Genomic DNA, 23,828 nt, shown 5'->3' with positions numbered 1-23,828 from the left:
TCGGTTTGTTTTGACATACCTTAAAGTCTCATTTAAACGTTTATTGATCCTCTGGTTTATATTGAATCGCAAATATTTAGTAATAAGAGATTTCAATGCTAACGGTTTTGAAGTATATAAAAGGTCGGATTTCATGTTCTGTGTAAAATCAAATTTTAGGCATTTAGAAATTGTAATCAAGGTAAAATATATATTATAGAACAGGTGTTGAAGGATATTATATTAATTTATATAAGTCGTTTTATATTTTACCTTTTTGAAGAATGGATTAAATAATGTTTTTTAAGTAATGATATTTTTTATATTAAATAACAAAAGATTTGTTTAAAAACCTTGCTTTGAAATGGTACAATAACCTCTTAAGAGGTGCAGCCCGACTTAACTTGAGTTGCGCAGCTGAAGGGTTAAGTCTGCACCGTGCCGAGCGTTCTCATTATTCCAGTTGCATATGGGGCGTGTATAATGTTTGTTTATTGTTATAACTTATTGCTGAAAATTTGAAGATTTGATCAAACAGCGAAATGAGCGTCTGCGTATTTGCTCCGCCAAAAGGTTTCCGAGAAAAGTTCTAACCAAATTTGAAGTTTTTCATAAATAAATACACCGAGGCGCCTTTTGCGCTATAAATTGCTCTAAGGCGATTATCTTCAGTGGATTTGCAAATATTATAAAACGGTATTCGCAGCAAACGCTTTTCTGAGGAACATGACAAGAAAATTGTACGTAGGTATGTGTGTGTCACAGTAAAGGTTTGCTAGATATCAAGATTGGCGACAGCTGGGGACCGACATATAAGTATATATTCTTGATTCAACACTCTTGATTTATTTTATGCTAACAAGAAGATTTCAAGATTTGCTGAATAAATATAAGATTTGTTAATTTTCCTTTATGCTACTTTAAAACGTTTGTACGCTTAAATTGCGACTGCTTTTGATGTGCTATTTAATTGCAGACAAGGTTTATATAAATAAAAAAATAGTAGTATAAATATTTTGGTAATGCTTTATCTACAAGTATATTTAAGAAAAAGTATAGATTAGCAAAGTACACAAAATAAATCATCTATGAATAGACCAACGCTTATACGAATTTATCGAAAAGCAAGATTTACAAATAGATTAAAATTATTATTAATTAAAAATTTTCGTTTTTATAACTTGTAAAACATAGCAACTTTTTATAAAAATATTAATTAAATAAGCCTTTAAATATTAAGGTCTTTGCTATTCATAAAATAACAACAACATGTACACACACTTAAACAGTATTTTATTGTGTGGCACCTGTTATATGTTTTAGATAATATTTGAGAAATAAAAATTCGTTAAGCAAAATATAGCAATCACCGTTGATTGCTATATTTTGTTTAACGAATCAGCACTTTTCATACCGTTTTCACAACTAGAATGATTTTTATGCTTTAGATTTTAAATTAAAAAGTACCTAATTGCCACATTATTATTTAACCCGAAGATTTTTTTGTAAAATTATTATTTTAATCAAATAAATTTGTTTTTACTATGTGTCTGTTAATATTGAAAAGAAATAACTTGCCTTAAAAAAATAACATTTCCTTAAATCTTGTGAGTGATGTTCCTTGTGACCAATGTTCGTGTAAGCAATAGTCCAAATGAGCAATCTTTCTGTAACCAATAGCCATGTGAGCAATGATCACTAAGCCGATTTTTCAGTTTAAAATAAATATAAATACATATAGCTTTAAAGAAAATGGTTATTAATTTAATTTATTATAATCAACCTTATCAAGACAATCTATATCTCTTAAAGATTTTTTTACAATAAACATTGGTATAAATGTGTAATAAAACACTATAATAACAATATGAATTTTATAAATAATATATAAAATAATTCTAATTATTTAAAAAAAACTATAAAACATAATATACGTTTAAAACGATAAGGAAAACATTACTAAAAATAACAACATTATTATTACATTATCACAAATAACCTTTTTAAAATATACAACATAATTATTTTTTACTATATAAAACAGTTTATTTTATATACCCGTGACATTTAGAGTCACAATATTGCTTCATATCAAATTATAAAATTTATAATAAAGACAATACCACAAAATATTATACTAAGAAATGCAATTGATATTTTTGCTTATTTAATTTATAAATAATATTGAAAACATATTATAAAACATGAAAAATCGTTCTGAGGATATTGTAGAATCAATAAATATAGACATTTATTAAATATTCCGATAGTCCCTTTTTCACATCGTCAACATTTTGATTTATTTTTCATCTACGATGTGTTGTATCAGTCAAAATAAATGATAGTCGTAAGGAAAACTTTCTTGTCAAATGCCTTGATGTTATTGAGTGTCAATTTCGTCTTACGGGGACGCGCTTTGTCGTATTATATAACTATTCGATTTCTGTTGACAAGTTCAGGCCTTTTTTTCTTTGTGTATAAAGATCCAGCTGATCTTAATATAAGCTTGCTGTTATTGTTTAGCAAGGTTAACAGGTTTCATAATGCACAATCCTTTTGCAATCCCACCATGCACTCAAAACAATTTTTTTACAGTGAGTATGAGCTTCGAGATAGGTTTTACTACTTGACTTTCAGATAACTACTGTCTTTTACGGCGATTGTTGTCGTACAATACTTATTTCGCAACTTTGGTTATCAAATAATGAGCTTCAAGATACAAAAGCTCATGGAATATTTATTTTGTTCAATTCGTATGGAATCCATACACCTAGTCTTCTCCCAATCATATTTATGTGTCTATACCCTACTTAGTCAAACTGGTTTAGCTTCTCAGCCAGTTGATAAATAGTTTGAGTAGGATTTGCTTCTATTTCTGAAGCCAGGATATCATCGTCTATCTTTGCCGGTGTACTTATTATCATAATTTTCAATATTTAATATCGTAATTTTATATTTAATGTCGTAATTTTTCGTTGGTCATTTGTGGATATGTAACGAATCATCTACCACTTTACAAATACCGATTTATTCCAAGATATTCATATGAAATGTAAATTCATATACATTTTTTACCTAATAAAAACTCTGTCATCATAAATTTTGGGGTCCAATATAACGAAATGTAGAATCCAGATGTGCACCAAAACAGATAAATAAAATACGTACTTGGGTATTAACGACCAATGCACGATTAACTGTTAAAACTAAAGTTTATAAAAGCCACATTCATTTCAGGATTACGATTCAGGATGAAAGTGTATTGTAGTAGTATTTATATATTATAAATTGTTATATAAAAAACGCAATTTTATTTATTATTCTTAAATTAATAAAGGTGAGCTATAAAAAATCAATTATTATTAGATACATATCTGATCCATTAAAGCTTATCTTACAATTTATTTATAATTTTTTACAAATAATATACCATAAGCATTTCAAAGTAGTGTACCTATGTAAAAAAATCTTCATTTCTATGTATATTTTTAAAAGGTATCCAATTTATTAAAATATAAAAAAATAAGACATTTAATTTAATTCAAGGGTAGTATCTTAAACGTGTTCCGAATTTAATTTAACGTTACATTACCGTTACAGATGTTGTCAGACATAAACAAATTACTTTTTCTCTAATAAATTGCTACATATGATGCTTCGAGTAATAATTCTATATAGCAACGTTTGATGAAAATTAAGATACAAGAGGTTTGGCAAATTCTTGCAAAAGACAATTTATCAGACGTTTCAAAAGTTCACTTAGCATTTAACCGTTGGGTTTGATGGCAGAGTTATCGTTAAAGTTTTTAAAAATACTTCGTATATCAATATTTTTAAGTCTGTCGCGTAATATGCTCACTGGATAGTACATATAACCAAATTATTAATTTTTTTATGTATATTTATATATTGTATATAGAGTAGGCACGTTTATTTAATCGTATGTGTATATTTTAGTTTTCTTGCACTTATATTTTAGCTAGGTCACTAATATTTATCAACAAGTATCGATTTTTGTATTCGATTTAATGCATTACTTAATCGTGTTTAAACCTTTTACACACGATTAAATATTGCATTAAATCGAATAAAAAATTGACTTGTAGCAGCAATCCTTAAACAATTTGCCGTAAATAAGGTTTCCATGGTAAATGTGCGGTATTCCTAAACCGCTGTGATTTAGCTACTATAAAATCCGCATTCCTTTACTACAAAACGTTATTTTCCCATTTACCAGCACCCAGCGGTTACTGTTTTATTCAACCGTAAGTTATAAATTTATCTTGAGACACTTTTTTAATGTTGCTAGATTTATCTATGAAAATATATTATAAGGTAGTATTTAATTATTATTTAAGTAATATAAATAATATTAGATACCTTATGGAAGTGTATTAAAAAATATGTAATTTTGTAATATAATTTATATGCGGGTATTTTTTGCGCTCGGTGTGCCTTAATCAATCTAAACATGCTAAAGACCTAATTAAGAATTTAGATCTTATAAATTTAATTTGAATCAGATGTAATGTAAAGTACTCTATTTCCAAATATATCGCCATAGAAAACACTCGAGATGAAATCGTTTACTTTGCAGTCTTCCACAAAGAGTTTTCACAAATGAAAACACATTTTAGGTTCAAAGGGAGCTGTGTTATATTCGCAGTGATCTTAAACAATTGTTCTGGGATACTTTGAAAATCGTTTCAATATCGATAAAATAAATAAATATATCAGGTATATTTTCCATGTTTTATTACGTTCATATTTGTACACGCATATCTTCAAATAACACATAATACATAATATATTTAACATCGATTTGCAAAAGTTTATCTAACGAGTTAATTACGCTTTAAGTTTTGATACACTTTGATATATATAGAGAAAGATATTATAGAGTTAATGGTAGTAATAAAAATATTGAATGGAAATTTACGATCGTTAAAAATGGCTTTGAATTATGGATTAAGCTAAAAAGTTACTATTTGATGCGAAAAGTTTCATAACGAACCAGCTTTTAAACGGGGTCATTTTTTTATATTTTCGTGAATGTCGGAAATGCACTCGTTTGGCTTTTATTTGCGTTTTGGACAATTTCGTTCTATTTTTTGCTTTTGTATGAATTATGGTTACTGATAACGTTCGCATAAAATCAACATATAAATGTTAATGCATTGATTTGTAATATTTACATATGATCAATATACAAAAAATAGAGAGATAATTATATAAAAATACCAAAGTATAATATACAGTACCAAAAAGTAGAAGGTGTAATTATATAGAATACAGAATAAAGTTATATAGTATATAGTTTTAAATATATATATTATTTATGTTTGTATTAAATGAAAACAAAAATGTGTCAGTTATAGATATAAATATGGTATATAAAGACTGAAAAATTGGTACCAATGAACAAGTACGAATAAAATATGTCAGTTTAATATGTTCAAAGAGTGCAATAAATATGAGAAGTTTTCGCGATATTAAAGCGAGAGAGCAGGTTTCAATTTTAATTTCTCATATATCGCAAATGTCATGATACATTAAATATAAAAAATATGCAATGCTTGTTAATAATAATATAAGTTATAAACAAATTGTTAAATACAATAACTACGAACAAATACAGTAAAATACTTGATTTAATTTGGTACCAATTTTGAGTGAATTTATTTATATGTATGTGTATATAAAATACAAAAATCATAGAGCAAAATAAAATGTATACATAATATGTAGATTTGTATGATCTGATCTTTTATTTTTACTAAATATTTATAAATATTACACGTATCTAGCTACGATTTAATTTTATATACATCAACTAGTTAAATTTACGGTATAGTTTAAATACATTTATATACATTTTTATTAGTCCTATTTTCACATTATAAAAAATTTAGTCATTAAGACAGTCAATATCAGTGACCATTTGTGTAGTAATTGTCAGCTGGACGGATTCGATAGTAGAAATGTGGAGAAAGTCGGCGAAGCGTTTGACGTTCCGTCCCCTCGTTGCATGGCTAATGGATTCTCTCCTGTGAACACATATAATTTAATTATTAGTTATATATTACATACTATCGATCGAATCGGTGCTTAATTTGATGACTGATTTCTTTAAGTTTTTTAAAAATAAGATAATTCGGTATAATTTAATATTTATAATAAAGTTTCGTTTTCTACATACTATCGATTTTTATTTAATATTTCCGATTTTTTTTTGTAAAATGTACAAAAAGCTAGTAAAACATTTTTATATTTTTTTATATGTTTATAGAATATGGCAAAAAGTAGCACGAGCTTATGATAAAATCGATATTAATAAAAAAGGTTTACTTTTTAAATAAAAAATATAATTGAAAGAAATAAAATATATAGTTATAATAAAATACGATGTTGTTTTAAGTTTGATAAACATAATAATTATGTAGGTTACGAAACTTAAAATTAAATGAATTAAATATCAGTTATGAATATATGTATTATATCTATCTATATATAATATTTTGTTGGACATAAACCAATGTTGTAAAAAATAAGATAAAGAAAAAGAAAAAAATCTATTTGCTATTAGGGTGTAACTGTAAATATAAATCAAGTTTTTTATCTATGTGGCAAAAAAGGTGAAAAACTGTTGTACTGCGTTATTATTGAAAACGGAACGTAGATCATATAATTCACCAATACTATTGTCACGTTTCCATATATAAATCTAAGGATGTAATTTATTGTTTTCGTCACCTTTATTGGAACAGGGGGAGAAAAAAATGACCCAAAAGATGTACAAGCAAAGCGATCGCACCATCACAATCACGATAATCCCATCGGATTAGGCGAAAGTTATTGTCTCAGCGGAAAAAAAATGACAAAATCCACCAAGACGATGGATGGCCATGAATGGATTTTGTGTCTGAACGACTTTTTCGGCGGCTATTGAGATGGGCCCGTGAAGTGAAGAATTTGCCGATTTTTTTCCAGCCGTAAAAACCGCAGACGGGCAAAGCCGGAAAAATTGCTTAACCATCTTTCAGTCATAGAGCCAAAGTCGTGCGGCCGTTATGCGTACAATAAACGAAAAATAGGAGAGATGGAGAGAAAAGGAAAGAAAGGGGCGACGAATGATAAATGTCCTGCGGTTTATAATTTCGCGTTCAGTTGTCGCAGAGTTCTTTTGCGGATTTTATTTTGTGAATTGTGCCTTTTTTATTAAAAAATATATACAGGTATAAGTAACTGCGCGAAGAAATTTTATGATCACTATTAAAAGGCATTGTCGGGGATATGGGCCCTTCGAGAGATGAATGTCTTATGCTGGCATATGTTAACGACGAAGATGTAATAGGCTGTTTTAAACATACTTACTTCTTTTGGGAAAACCGCAGCGGAATATAGTTTATACATGAATATAAACAAAACATGATATATGGAAACAAAATAAGTGAGTAACAGTGACAGCAGGATAAGTAAAATTAATAGGATGGATACTTTGGATGTTATCTGTCTCAAAAATTCTAATATGGATCACGTTACTCATTAAATTATTAAAAAATATTATAACTTGGTCAGTATAGATACGTTTAAAAAATCTAACATTATTTTTATTTATAAGACTGTTTATAAAATATTGTTTTGCTTACTTGAATTAAAATAAGTTCTATCGCGTTTAATTAATTGCTTAACAAATTTATGTTGGTGACTGTTATTTAAATAACTAAATATAGCTTATAATGGTTAGGCTGTTTTATATTATAGCCTATCTTTTACTATCCGTGTCATGATTTTTTAGAAATAAATCTTTCATTAAAATTAATTAAAACAATTTATATTGATTTATAATTGCATTAGCTGCCTACAAATAAATGGTACAATAATTAAATGCTTATTTTAAAGCTATTAAAGCAAATAATTTTATTCATATTTTTTATTATTAAAAAAAATCATAAAAGTATATTTGAAGTTATTTTTAAAATTATTTTTTTAATATATAATCTCTTACAAGTAAATGTGGCATTTAAATAATATAAACTATTTATATTGATTTTATGACTGTTTTAATAATTAATTAAATAAGTTTTTAAGTTAATAAATAATTTAAATAAATATTATAAAATGGCAACAATAATTTTAATTGTCTAAAAGAAATTCGTATTATTTACGTTCATTCTCTAAATTTATGAAAAGTATATATGTATTTAAAATTATTAATAACTATTCTTATTAATCTTATAACTCCATTAGCTGTTGTAAAAATATAAGTAATAAAATGTTATTTTATTAAGTGACCTAAAATAAAAAAGTTATTTATATTAATTGAAAAAAAAATGCGCCGTTTATCGCCATTCATACAGCGTCTTTAATATTTTTATTATTTAATTGACTAAATATTTTATATCAATTGAAAAAAGCTTCGGTGATCTCAACCTTGATGTTAATAAAATATTGATAGTTTAATATTTATGAGTTGGTAGTAAGACAAGCACATACATTTTTATAACATATTATATTCATCTATAGCAATTAAAATAAATAATAAATTAGCTGTATGGTTAAATTCTTGAATTTATTACATATATTTATATGACAGATAAACTTTGTCGGTCATAATAGGGTGACACTGAAAAAAGGGATTCATAAATAATTGATTATCAATCTTGAATATTCACATAAGCTTTGAGAATAATAAAATCTGAGGAAAATATAAAACAATTGCGGCTTTTTTTTACAAATAATAAAATCATTAGTATCTATATATTTTTTTTAAATATTTGTTGTGTTATAAAGTTTGGATTTATTTAAATTTTAAAATACACAATTGACAGCAGTTTGGTAAATTAAAAATTTTGTATTATAATAAGTTGTCTAAGTACTTAGTTAAGTAAAATTTCTGGTGCGTATGGTGAATACAATCTTTTTTTTAAGTTTAACTTACGCAATTGTACATTGTGTTTCAAGTGTATTATGTCGATTCCTTGTTAAAAACTCTTAGTTGTAATGATTTCGCTAACATTCAATAACATTAAAGCATACAGTTTCATTTTTGTCGAAGTGATCTGCACAAAAACTGAAAGTGATCTGCACAATGCAGATCACTTTCTGTTTTTGTGATAGACCCAATCTTACTTTACATTACGGTCTAGGAATTGATTTTTTTTTTACTGTAAAAGAAGCGCAGAACATACTTTGCAAAGATGATTTTTTGGTAACTATTTGTCAAACTAATCTGATTTTCTAAGCTGTTATAAATAACCCATAACTGATGGATTGCTAATGCATAGCTATTATTAAGGCTCCAGAATAGTTGTAAATAGTGTTTTTTTTTTTTGAAAATTATTTCTCGAGAAAATGACAAACCCAGATTTTTTTGGTTAAAAAATAAATTTATACAAATTTAAAAAAAAAATTGCAACCGCTGATTTTTTATATACTGCTGCATAAGAAAATGTGGTTCTTTGCCAAATGCTTAAAAATATGCATGCTTTTTTGAAAGCTTTAAATAAAGGTCGGTCGGAGTTTTTCTTCACTGAAAATTTCATTACAAAGATGCCCGATTCTATTTTAGATGGGAATGTGCATTTTAAAAAGGTATATTAAGAGTATTATACAAGTTATATATTGTATAATAATGCACATACTAATATGTTTTATTAAATGATACATGTTATAGAATTTTTAATTTTTATTTTAATGTAATTATCATTAACAAAATAATTTACATGCTGGCGAAAAGCAATGTTTAGTATTTACTACTTTTTATCTAATCCATCTTTGTGTCTAACATTAACCATGTGATGTAATCTATCTATTTTATTTTTAGAACATAGCATAACTGGGCCAAATACTGTAATATTATCGTTATTATTAGTACGCAGAATGTAATCTTGAGTGGCTTGTACAGACTAAATAACAACATATAATAATTAAACTTAATAAAACCAACAAACAACTTGAAATATGTGTAATTACGGATATTTATGCTTGTAAAAAACCATTTAGATATGTAAGGGCTTTAACGAGCTACGACATTAATTAGAAATTGTGAGATCATCACAATGATTACTTGAATAACGAAAAAATCTCATAATCAACCTCGTTATTAAAGTTAATACCACACGTCACACGTCAGATCTTTGTATTACAAAATAGCAATTTCAATAATATAAATCGTGCATGAAAATTAAACATGAATTTCACAATCAATAAAAAAAATCTTTATCACTTATAACTATCGCTAATAAAAACAAACCTTTGTATGAGAAGACGTGATAGAGACACCCTGGTTATTGACCGCCAAAGTAGTCACCTAAACCATGTTTTCTCTTAAGGCGTGAACACATTTTAAAGGTATGTTCAAGAGGCGATAAAATTGGTTTGTAATCATCCTCGTTCGCTAGAGATGTCTCAAACGATCGATATAAAATATGTGACACTGTCACATCTGGGGCAGACTCTGGGACAGCATCAAAGCAGAGAGAGATACTTGGGCAGTCACATACTGGTAGATGTATATTATTGTCAATAGACAATCCCAGCTACTCCACAAGAACATAGCTGACAAGTATAACTCAACACACCAGCAAAGTCTCTCTGACTTCCAAAAGACGCATTATGATACGATACTACTTTAATAGTGCTGTAAATTGTACCTAGTAAATAGACTATTACTATATGTTCCATTGTCTCTGGCTGCAGAGTAACACTCCTTCTTTCTCAAAGCTCGAAAATTTTGCCCCCGACGTGATAAAAGCCCGAAAGATATATTGTTAGCAAGTGGTGTACACATATTATAATCACAAAATTACAATTCACATTATCAACTACAACGAATGAAGTTTTAGTCAGATGCAATGCATATATTAATTAATAATGATTAATATTTTAAATAAAATATAGCAAAATATAACAATTATCTATTCCCATTATTTTTTGTATCAATATTCGTGCATCAACCTTATTGCATTATACGTGAAGATAAATAATTAATTATTGATGAAAGTAATTAAAGCCGATTCTATCGGTTACGCCTAACTCTTGTCAAAATAATCCTAATTTATTATGATGAAAAAGGCGCAGCACAAATTTTCAATAAGTTTTACGATCCGACGTCGCGCTTCTAATTACTCGGCCGTCAATTCACAGACGCAGTCGCTCCGTTCGAAAGTTCCAAATTTATTAATAGGAGGGGGAGGCATGTCAGTAAATTCGTGACGGGCAAATCCTTAAACGGTCACGGTCCGATTGTCGATATGAAACGTAGTTAACCCTTTGGCGAGTGCGCTGGAGATTTAATTTAACTTCAATCGACCGGGTCTCAAAAGCCCATCCTTTAACCTAATATAATATTCCCTAAACGACGACAACGTACAATTTCGTTAGGCGGATCGCTTAGCTGTTTATTTATCGATTGTCAAAGAACCATTTGTTTATTTTACGGAGAAACCCATCTTTATCATTACCCGGATACTTTTGAGCCTTATGGTAATATATTTAAGGTTATTATTGCGTTTTAATTTTATTTTTAGTAGATGTTATTATATTAGATATAAAACGACACTACGTTTCTTATTTTATTTAATACTTTACAATTTATAAAAAACAATTTACATTTTATAATGAGAGACTAGTATCTTGTTTCTTGAATACATAAAACTGTTTATATTATTTATACTTATTAATATTTTTTTCTATTTCATTATCAAAAATATAACTAGTTGTTTGTTTATTTTGTACTATAAAAAATACTGTAGAAATATTTTGCTTAAACACATTAACCGATTCATGGCAAATATCAGAAACTACGATAAAAACAACCATACATTTAAATATAAGCACATATTGATTTAAAGCAGAAGCACGCATTTTAACAGTTTCAGATTTTAACTAAATATACTAAAATAACTGTTAGACCACTGGGAAATTGACCGTGTGAAAAAAACTATTCGCATCTTACAAGTGCCATAAACCAAATGACATTAGTCTCTGTGACACTGCGGCAAAGTTGTTAAGAATTTTGCATACCGTACGTTACAATAGAAGGATTAAATACTCGTATGATAATTCATTAAAACAGTCATTTGGGACCTTTATAAAAGCAAGTGTTATTGTATGATATTGACAAATTCAGCATATTTATATTAAAACGGTAATGCTACTCAAGTTATAATAAGAAAACAAACATATGAATAAAACCAATCACAGTCTCTTAAATCATTGCAGTGTGCTTAGGCAGACCAAGCCGATTAAGATGCATATAGAGGGCATATACTGCTACTTCCATTCGGAATTGGCTTCCGTCAACACTCCATCAGGAACTTTCACCTGATATCCTCGACTTAAAATACAAACTCTCACCAAGTGAAGCTGACCTGACCATCGACATAGACAGGAAAGATCAAGAAAACAGTCGCTTTCCTCTTTACGTCAATTTCAGTTTTGTTAAGAACGTCCGGAAACACAAGTTCAACCTGATTTTTGGAGACGAGCACATATTTTAAATGCATATAAGGCTATGAAAACTCACGAATATATTACAATAATTATAAAAGCTGAACACAAATTGATTTAAAATTAACGCAAAATCATCTTAGGTTATTAGGGGTTATTATTTTACTTTTACTCTAATTATTTTTTATATTTTTTTTTCTTAAAGTATGATTATTAACTTATATTTTTATTATCGTTTATGTTATGTTACAATGCACAAATATATACATTAGTAAAGTTGAATTATAGTCACGTGTATTTTATCTAGTAGCATGTTATTAAAATATCTAATTTTAATCATTTTATAAAAAAATAAAACCGTAGGGAAGGATCCTTTCATTGATGCAAATATTCTGATCTTTTTCTAGTCGTTTAAATTTTTAAACTTTTTAGTTTCTCCTTTACTTGATATTTATGTCAACATTATCTTATCCCTAAAATTCATCTTATATATAATTGTTCTAAGCCGCTTCCGGACGCGCACAACTTTAAATGAAACATTCTCCGTTCAATCGTCTACTCTGTAAATCGTATCGCTTTGTATGAACGGTGTGTAACAATACACGTAAACAAAAGAATTATAATAATAAATCATAATAAAAATAAAAATTGAATTTGCTCCGATTGATTTTCGAGCCGCCGGTAATGCGTTCTGTTGTTTCGACCAATCAAAAATAAGCATTCTAATATTCAAATAGCTTCGACCAATGAAAAATAAGCATTCGAATTCAAATAGACAGTACCGTGACAACGCTTTTATTTAATAATAAAATTTTGCTACGCGACAATAATTTTTATTAATTCGTCATTTGACTGAATATAAATAATCGGATTGCAAATTAACTAGGTGTGTTATAACTATGTTAACTTAAATATATACATAATGTGTTGAGGATTAGAAGAATACATTGATTAAACTAATTAAACAATCTTCGTAATGAAATCTTCAAATTTTGAATTCCCGGCGACGGGCTCCGAGGCCGAAAAGTGAGTTTTTACTTTTATAAATAATCAGATTGCAACTTAACTAGGTGTGTTATGACTATGAAAATTAAATATATACATAATGTGTTGAGGATTAGAATAATACATTGATTAAATTAGATAAACAATCATAAAACAATCTTCGTAATGAAATATTCAAATTTTGAATTCCCGTCGCCGGGCTCCGGGGCCCAAAAGTGAATTTCTCCTTTTATATTACATAAACATTATCATTGCTTCCGATTTAATGCACAATTTTAAACGTGAACGTGTAATATATCCTTAGTATGTATGAGGATTGAAAGTTAATGTCGATCAAATCGGCGCTGTCGCAGTGGACGACAGCGCCGATTTGATTGACAGCTTATAAATGTGTATTTCCTTGGATGTTATCTAATAACGACATTTTACAATGATTATAAATATGTGATCGCAAACCTGGAATAATCGATAGCCAAAATATCTAAGAGTGGGTTATTTTTAATTCCGATGTGGCAAAATATGTTCAATTTTTGTTCTGTGCCATCATTCCTCTTTCGGAATAGCCAAATTTAAGATATTCAGTTACATCAAGTTTATGTAGTATATGTTCTTTATAAAAAGATAATACTTGCTGACAGTGACTTCAACATGAGAAGTTTCACTCTTTGTTTATATATACCAATTCTACGTTGTAGCCATATAGGTCATCAAATTGTTCCATCATTGCTTCTGAAAAGTAATTAAAAAACAATAAGAGTAAACATTGAACACATTATTACTACTAATATAATCCATAAATTAAATTTAACCGACAACTGAAGAACAAAATTGATGTACTGTAGAGGATTAAACACGTAGATTGACATATCTTCATCTTCTTCAAAATAGTCGCAATATGTCATACATTAATTGTTTGCCATACGTAAATGTTATTAGATCTCTCATTGATTCTGAAAATTGACTGTAAACGATACTATATATTGGGTAAAAAGTAACTTTTTGTTTACACTAATATGAGATTTTTCATTATTACTACCATTGTAATATGTTTAATTAACTTTGGCATGTATATCTTCAATTGCCAAATCACTGCTGTTTGTCTTTTAATATTAGATCCTAGAAAGTCAATAGTAATTAGAATAACCGTGATATAGTATTCATATAACCAAACACTTACTGGCACACTCATAATTTTTAGTTTCGATATAGTCTATAATTCCAATGGTAAATCACTTTGAATCATCTTCAATTGTAACTTTGTAAGAAGAAGAATGCTGCGATTATAACATATTTCACTGTTTATTTAATCGCACTAAGCTGTATCCCGGCGCGCGCTTGACTGATGACAAGAACTGTCACATATAACAAATTCCGGGGAATACCGGTAATGGTATTTCCCCGGCGCGCTTGAGAACGAACTACGAAATTGATTTTATCGATTTAAATTGTAAAACACTTATCAATATATGTATAAAAATCATCCAATTCTAAAAAAAATATATTTTTTAAAATATGTTTAGTTTATACGGTATTTAAAATATAATATAAATAATGTGAATTTTTTATTAGCTTCTCTTAACAGAAAAAATGTGTACTTAAATTTTGGCAAACGTTGCCAATTTAAAGTATTAGTTTTTAGAGAATTTTTAAAATTTCGCTTGAAAAAACATTTTCAACAAAAAGGGGCAAAGTTTCAAAATAAGTACTATTCATTACCAACCAACTACTAAACACATAGTGTTGTAAAAATCCCTCTTACTGACGCCTTCGAAAGGAAACTACACAAAATTGTGTAACACTAATTTAAATATTTTTTAAATTATAAAGTTTTAGAATAAAATTTCAAGATTTATTCAAAATATTTTTTTCAACTTTAAAAATATTTTAATTTTATTATGGATTTTAAATATTCTTAATTTATTATAGATTTTAAATATGTTTAGTTGATTATTAATTTTAAATAATGTCAAAACTTTTTGCGAAATAATGAAATTCCAGTATAACGAATCTTTAATTTGTCCCCGAAAAACTTTCATACAAAATGTTTTCATTGTAACGAAGACTGATCTCAGTATAACGAAATATTTTGATCCGAATTTAAGAATGACGTTATAACTTGACAAATATTTTTAAGAATTCAGTTCATCATTGACTTGGCGTGTGCCAGATGTGTTCAAAAGCGACATTGCAGGTGTTTCGCTGACCCTCAAACTTTTTTTATAAAACATTTTTTTCACAAATTTTATTGTGTTTCATACATTTTCCTTAAACAAGGACAAAAAACGATCTGTCAACCTTATAAGAGGTTATATTGATGCTGTAGTAATATAGTAATTAAAAATAAAATAAAAATATATCATCTTCCTTACATTCAATATAACGAATTTTCAGTACACCAAAATTTATTCATTGGTTCCGTGAGCTTCGCTGTATTGAAATTTCATAGTACAATTTTTAATTTATTATTATCTAGCCAAGTTTTAAACCTATTCATAAATGATATACAATATTTAGATTTATCATTAAATATCTAAGTTTCAATATAACGATAAAATCTAACGTTGTAAATCTAATAAATAATATAAATTTTTTTCTTCTGGAAATATTTAGTCAAGTTGTAAACCTATTTTCAAATGAATTGAAAATGTTAAGTACTTTTTTATAGATTGAACTATTTTGTCTATCATTGAAAATCCTAAATAGTAATGTCCAATTTGAACCATTAAATTTTAAAAAATATTTAAAAAAATCAGAACGAAGCAAAAATTATATTTAAAACCCAAAAAGTTGAGGGTCCGGTATTCGCACACTCGCTAGCTATCGGTACCTCACGATAGTGAGGTACCGACAGCTAGTTTATCTACAATGCTCTATATACTCTTTGTTTTCGACAGGTTTATTAATATAATAGATATACAGCTTAGATTAATTTAAAAATCTGAAATAATTTGGTTTTTTTCGATAAATTCGTAGAAAAATACCAAAATTTTTTTGCAATGAAAAATTATTATATTTTAAAGTAAATATAAGGTAATTTTCAGGATTTTATTATTTAAGATAAGTATATATTTTTTAATATAGTGTTTATTTTACGTACACTCACAAAAATAAAGATATTTTTATTATTTAATATAAAGAGTTTTTGTAAATGAGTTTGTATTTTATTTTTGCTATACTGGTTTAAGGACAAAATAACGTAGTCCGTAACGTCTCAGACTATTATCTCTGAAGTTTCGGGTTCGAGCCCCGCGGCACTCAAATTTTTATATATAAAAAATCGCTATTATTAAAAAACTGGCTTCAACTGCAGTAACATCTATTATTAATAAATTAAATAGCACATAATAATTTATAATTATTAATATAGATGTCACTGATTCCCAGACTTTCAGTCCGTTGGTTCACATATGTATAATGTATTTATTATATCTGATTGACTTACTCAGTTGGTACAGATTAACCCCGGTATAACACATTGGGTTTACGTTTATCAGGCTACAACGAAAGATTTAATTAAAATAAAAACATATATTTTTAAATAAATATTTTTAGTAAAATATCTCTATCCTATTTTAAATTTATTTTTATAATTTTAAAAATATATAGTAATTTTTTAAATATTCAAGTAAAATAGAGTTTCGACATTTATACGAGAAACGATAAATGCCGAGAAAACCGAAACTCTATATCAATATTTAATAGTATTTTTGTAGTAGTTTCGGTTCATAAGCTTAATATTTATTTATAATATCAGTCAATACTATACCAAAGAAACGATGGGCATTTGAATATAAGTTACGAATTCTAAAAAATATTTTATTTTTGAGTTGATTAATAATATTTTAGGCTCATCCTTCATATTTTGTTGGTTATAATGGTCATCTGTGAGCTTAATGTATTTGGTAATCCTTGAAAAAGCTTTTTCATTCCACCGCCATATACAATTCTATCTGCTTCTATGACTTTATATATTTTGATATGTCACTAATCATTTTATAAATTAAAAAACGGCATTAATAAAATCAGCCGTTAATCGCCTTTAAAAATTAATTTTTACCATCTGCTTTATCTTTTTTATTAGCAAAAAAGATAGCTGTCACTCTTTTTCGTATAAAAAGTATTTATTAATAATTTAAACTCACGACACCATTTTACGTCATAATATCAATTAATAAAAGTAGGTGATGCATTTCAGATGTATTGCATAGATTTAAAAATCGGTTTAGCGATCTCAATTACATGGTACAATTTTTTGGTTAATTGACTCTTTGGTATATTTACCATTAATAAATTAAATAAGCATTGCGTTATTGCTTTTTTAAAACGTCATTGATAAAAACAGAAACAAGTTAGCAATAAATATCAAAAGCAGTTTCATTCTTCGTATTTTTACAGAAGAAACGACTCTTCGTTCTTATTCCATAAGAATAAAACGACTCGCATTTTATAAGCACGATCGTTACGCGGTAACAACAGTGTTAGTAAAATAATTGTTATTATTATTACTAACTATGTATATTTATTTATCGATTATTTGTCGTATATTAATAGATTTTTAATTAGGTTTAAATAAAGTAATATTCAATTACTAACACTATATATATAAGGTATTGTTGCACTATAGTTTAAACTACCAATTTTAAGTTCGAGCTAATTTCAGTCCAGACAAAGATTCTATAAGTTTAAAACTAACTCTGGGGTCCGTGTAATTCCAACAAAGGGTTAAAAGCAACTCAGTTGAAAATGACCAAAGAGACGAGCGCACGATCGTAACCTGTCACGGAGGAAACTTTATTCCCGCTTTTACGACCGTAAGTATTTCTGTGGAAAATTTCGGCAATTAAGCGCGAGAAGCCCTTGGAGATTAATTAAAATTGTATCAAAAAGTATCGGGTACAATTGAAACTTATATAAATTGTATATAGTAAGTAGGTACCTCTCAATACGTGAACGGCAACTGTGGTAGCTGAGACATCTTCCAGGGCGCATGTGTAATTTCCTGAATCCCTCTTTGCGGCGTTGGCGATGTAGAGCCTTGAAAGTGCACCGCTGTTTTGGACTTCAGTCTTGACGCTGAAACAAGGATATAAAATAGTTGTATAACAAAAGTTTCTGTGACCTACTAAAAAGTTTACATTTACATTTAAAAAGAATATAAGAAAACATGTACAAATGTTTAATTTGTTTTATTGCAGTATCACATCTATTGAATAATTAACGGTTTTAGTATTGTATTTTTTTGTATTATATATTTACTATAAATAAAATAAAAAGCAGTTCTACGTATATCTGTTATGTAACAAAGAAGCGACCGCGCCCTTTTTGGGGATAGGGATGGCTGGCGAAGTAAAAACAAAAACAGGTATTTCATACACAAAATTCTTCTTACTATTTGTGAATTTTTATCCCTATTCAAACATATTTTTATTTAAATAGTTTGATCAATATGCTTTGCTAAATATTGGAGTTAATTGTTAGCAATTATTAGGTCTTAATAATTATATTGAAATAAAAAAACTTTTTTTTTTCACGAAACATATTTTTTTTCAACAAAAAATTAATTTAATTAGTAACAAAATGATTGATAATTTGTGTATAATTTATTTATTTATTTAAAATATGACTTAATTAAAATTAAACGTTTTTCAAGAAGAGTAAAATGAAGCTAAGAAACATACTTAAAAAACCATAACTTAATCCAACATATCTTAATATAACTTAAACGTAACATTAAGTAACCCATGGGTCTTATATTATTTTAGTTGTAAAAATAATATTAATTAACTTGTAATTTACATATTATTAAATGTTAACATAATATGAAAAATAAAATATTGTTTTAATTGTATGAAAATATAGCATGAATTTAATACTATATGCATATACAAATTAAATTATAGCTTTCTTACTAAATATTTTTAATTTAAGTGCTTATAAGTAATATTTATAAATTAAAATTAATGAACTTAGTTATTGTTGCTCTTTTATATTTAAAACTCAATATAAGTTTATGGACGAAATTTATGTACGATGTATTTTTCTTGTATTACAAATATAAATATAAATTTACACAATGTAGATACTTACACTCTATGTTTGTATCCTTAATATTTAATATTTTTTTCCATCTCTTATGAAACTTTGTTGCTTCTTTATTTTGATATTATTTTTTATCAACTTTATATATATATACGGCATGATAAAAGCAATAATGTTTGAAAAATCACAAAAAATGGGATAGGCAATAAATCAGCGACGAGAACAACGGCCCGGAAAACAAAAAGATCCAAATACGACTCCCAGTTGGTTAACCCCTACTTCTACTCGATATTTTTTGGTTTATGTATACATACAATTAGCGAATAGGTTATAAATTTTCCGCAATGTACTACGTCTTGATATTCTCCGAGACGAAATAATTAAAAATATTATGCAGAAGTTCGTCGGAGATGATGAAATTTGTCGTTGACGATGATAAATGGAATTGAATAAATATTTTTAGTTCTCGACGAGTTTCTCGTGAACAATCTAGGTAGATAATTAAGCACTGGGATCAGATTGCCGGTATTACGGACGATCGCTTTCTAAAATGTTTTTACGATAATGAATATTTAATTAATGGACGTTTCATTAAATGTTAATATTAATTAGGCTTCGTGACGGGCGCTTAATTGGTGTTATAATGAATTAAGGGAATTTACTAAATATTATGTTAATTTGGTTACTCTTGAATATTATTTTCAGAACATTGAAATTAAGTGTATTATTTAACTTTTGATTTCGAGGCACTTGTTATGATGATAGAATAGAACTCTAAATATCTAAATATAAACGTTTCAACATCTATTAATAATATAAAGATGCTCTGAAAAAATATATTTACTTAAAAATTATAAATTTAACACTGAACATAAAAATCTATAACTATATACACTTTCATATATATATATTATGCACCTTTTTGTCTATAAATAGTTAGTATTTGTTTTTCATATATTATTTAGTAATAAAAAGTATTATTTTTTCCGTGCTATAGTGCTATATATATTTGAAACCCTTTGTACGTTCAATATTTTGTCAAATTTACGCTATATTCAAAGAGGAATTAATGATCAATAGCCCACATATTTTCGTGGAAATCAACCTACTTTTACACAGGGCTCAGTAATGTTTTTAAAACTCAAAGGCTGCAAATGTAATTGAATTTTAATTAAAAATTAAGCTATAGATTTTATTAAAGCATTCGAATGTTTGGGTTTTGCTAATCAATAAACATAGTAAAACATGCAAGCGGTACTTTATTAATTTTTTGGTCATTTTGTAATACTTTTAAAATAATAATTATAATAATAATATCGGTACATTGTTGATGCCGGTATTGACTATATTTTCTCTCTGTAATACCGGTATTATCCATAGACATACTACAAATATTGGAATAGGCACTTGAACATCCATCTCCATGCCGAGTAATAAAAATCGCAATCCGACACCAAAAACGTATTGTTTGTCCCTTTATAACTCGTTTTTAATTACCGTTTATCTCTAAAGCGTTAAAAGCCCTTCGTTCCGCGTAATCAGAGCGCCAAATTGAACGTATTTCTTTTTAGCAAAATACCCTTCGCTCGCAATTCGATGCCACGCACGTCGACTGCGCAGTAACCCGAAACGATTCGCACACGTATGTATCACACATCCACATATCCCTTGTGATGTTCGGAACAACCTCGTTATTATGTATTTACTGTGCGTACCGGCGGAATTAAATGAGCCGAACACCATTCAAAACGGAATATTTAACCGCCGGTTTCAATGACAAAAGCCAGAGCTAATTGGTGCTTAGCTTTCCGTCGCTCAGGTATTTTGCCACCATCATACGTTCGACAAACGCTCGTTTGCACTTATTTATTGACTTAATAGCCATATATATTTTATTGAATTTATTGCTATTGCTTATAGAAATAATACCAATCATGCGGCTTGTTTTTACTAGTGCTTTTTATATCAGTTTACCAAGAACTAGTATTCCGACTAATTGATAAACCAACCTACTTTTTTATATTGTACAGAAAGATAGAACTTCACCAATCCTAGTTGATTATTTAGAATTATATATATATATATATATATAACTGGTATCCATGGTATGTTGCTAATTATTTAAATATAACACTATTCAATAGAACAATGGTTCGTTATAAAGGCATTAAGCACATGATCATGTGTGTTTCCAGAAACTTATTTGTTACAAATTTTATGTATGAATTAAAGTTTTATGAGATTTACAAGCCAGTAAAAGCAATTCCAACAATGTGTCAAAGTGAAACAAGGAAATCAAATATAATACGAGTTACGTAGATACATATAATATAATGGAAATTCACTTTGATACGAGCTTCAAATGAAGTAAACATATCCTCAAACCACCATCAAAAGGCTCACTATTTAATTAAAAGCCGTATTTAACATGTACAAGTCAGCAAGTTGTTAAAAATACTGTCAATCGTTTTATAAAAATAATACTGACAATGGTTTTATGAATAATAAAAAAATAAATAATAAATTGCATGCATTTTAACGAGTATTTTGCTGATATCATTATATAATATTATAGTTCAATCAATTTAAATGTCGTATATACGCTAAAATTATTTTTATTTAGTATAAATATATAAATTTATTGTATAACTGGTAATGTACATTATAATAACATATTTTGTGTAGTGTTTATATAGGATCAGTTTGTTATTGGAATTTATTATTAGAGCACAACCGCTGCATTATAGATTTCGCATAATGTTTATTTTCTCTTTCTTTTCTTATTCTTATTCTCCCTGTTCAAAGTCACTCAATGATTCTCTGATCACGTCTTGAAAATTTGTCCCGAGGCGAGAGAAACTAATAAATTTTTCCAATACGAAAGTTCCGTTTCCCACTTGTTCGTTTTTCTGGTGTACGCAGAGAATTGGAAATAAAGAGGATACGAGATGGATATAGAAGCGAGTGAGAGGGATGAACTTCTTATGAAATTATATGAAGTGAGGTGTAAAAAAGGATAGAAATCTGTGCTCAAAGTAAGACACCGTGGGATTTTCCAATAAAAAAATAGGGCTAAGGCTATTATTGTTTCAGCGGAGTGCTGCTATGTAAAAAAAGACGAGAGAGCTTTTGATATTAAACCCATTACATATTCCAGTAAGTAAAATTGTAAAAAGAGTGAACAATTTTTCTCGCTCTGGAACAATAAAATAAAATATAAGATGTTAAAATATTTCTATTATTATTTAGGTTGCGGTTAAATTTGAGTAAAATTATATTATGTTTATAATATACGTTAGCGTAGCCATGTTAATTAATTACGGAGGTCCTCAAATATTTATTTGCACATTCGGTCGGGATATTCAAAATCCGTAACGATTAAGCCATGCCTGTAGAATTGTTTAAATTTATAATCAACCCAAGTGGAAAATCGAAATTGTTAATTTAATATTGAATGCCTACAAACGTGCAAACTATTTTACCCAGAATTGAACTATTCAATATTAATCAAGAAAAAATTTGTTATTATTAAAGTAAATATGGGACAGTTCATTATAACAAGTGTATAAATAATTATTATAATTTAAAAAAATTATATTTATTGGTAATCGACACAAGTTTATTATATTTAATTTTACTTTATTAAGCATAATATAAATTTTTAATTAGCCGTGGGGGGTAAAATTTTATTATTGTTATTAATAAGGTAGAATTTTGTAAAAAATGATTGAGGTGAATTTGGCGGTACATGCAATGTCATTGAAAGTGTCACTTATATCAGAAATAAATATCAGAAAATATTTTCCTGCACGGACACAAATAAATACAAATATTCTAAAAATGTTAATAATGCGTGATAATCAATATTTAAAAAGGTAAATAATTAAATACAGCAATTTCAAATATAACTCAGAAATTAAAGGAAAATATCTAAATTAACCCCAATTTTAATAAGTTGAGAACAAAGCTTTTTAAACTTTGTAATGTTTTGCTACAATTATTGTCAATTACTCGAGAGCAAGTTTATATTTTGCTTGTAGTATACAATATAAACTTGTAAATGTAAAAATATATAATAATATTTTACAATTTAATTTATGATGATATGTTCTATAGCAAATTTGTTTTTATAAATACTTAAAAAAAACGCAAATGATTACCAGAATCTAGTAATAACCTAACTTTTTCATAATTGTACGTTCGTAACTTTAAAATATAACTGCTCAATCATAACCAATGCTTAATTCTGTCAAGCGTTATATTATAAGTTGATTATTATACATGTTAGTTTAATACAAAATTTACAGATTACTAACTAAAGTCCACAAATATATTATTATTTAGGTTATTGT

The 23,828-nt window shown here is 27.5% G+C and overlaps 1 protein-coding gene across 1 annotated transcript in view; it reads right to left on the bottom strand.

Annotated features, from left to right (window-relative positions):
• Nucleotides 1–5,359: 5,359 nt before the first annotated feature.
• The window catches only part of LOC148233862 (opioid-binding protein/cell adhesion molecule-like), a 143,266-nt gene continuing 124,797 nt past the window's right edge, over nucleotides 5,360–23,828 (bottom strand). Inside the window, exons 6-7 of the mRNA XM_088188806.1 lie at nucleotides 18,374–18,510; nucleotides 5,360–6,026 (exon numbers count right to left, since the gene is read on the bottom strand). Coding sequence (XP_088044932.1) covers nucleotides 5,935–6,026; nucleotides 18,374–18,510 — 229 coding nt within the window. The 3' untranslated portion in view covers nucleotides 5,360–5,934. The remainder of the gene's footprint in view (nucleotides 6,027–18,373; nucleotides 18,511–23,828) is intronic.

This window comes from Plectrocnemia conspersa, unplaced genomic scaffold (assembly GCF_051122295.1).
Source record: "Plectrocnemia conspersa isolate PC_06_02 unplaced genomic scaffold, ASM5112229v1 ptg000007l, whole genome shotgun sequence".
NCBI lineage: Eukaryota > Metazoa > Arthropoda > Insecta > Trichoptera > Polycentropodidae > Plectrocnemia > Plectrocnemia conspersa.
Note: the sequence above shows the minus strand (reverse complement) of the source record. Positions and strands in the feature narration are given on the sequence as shown.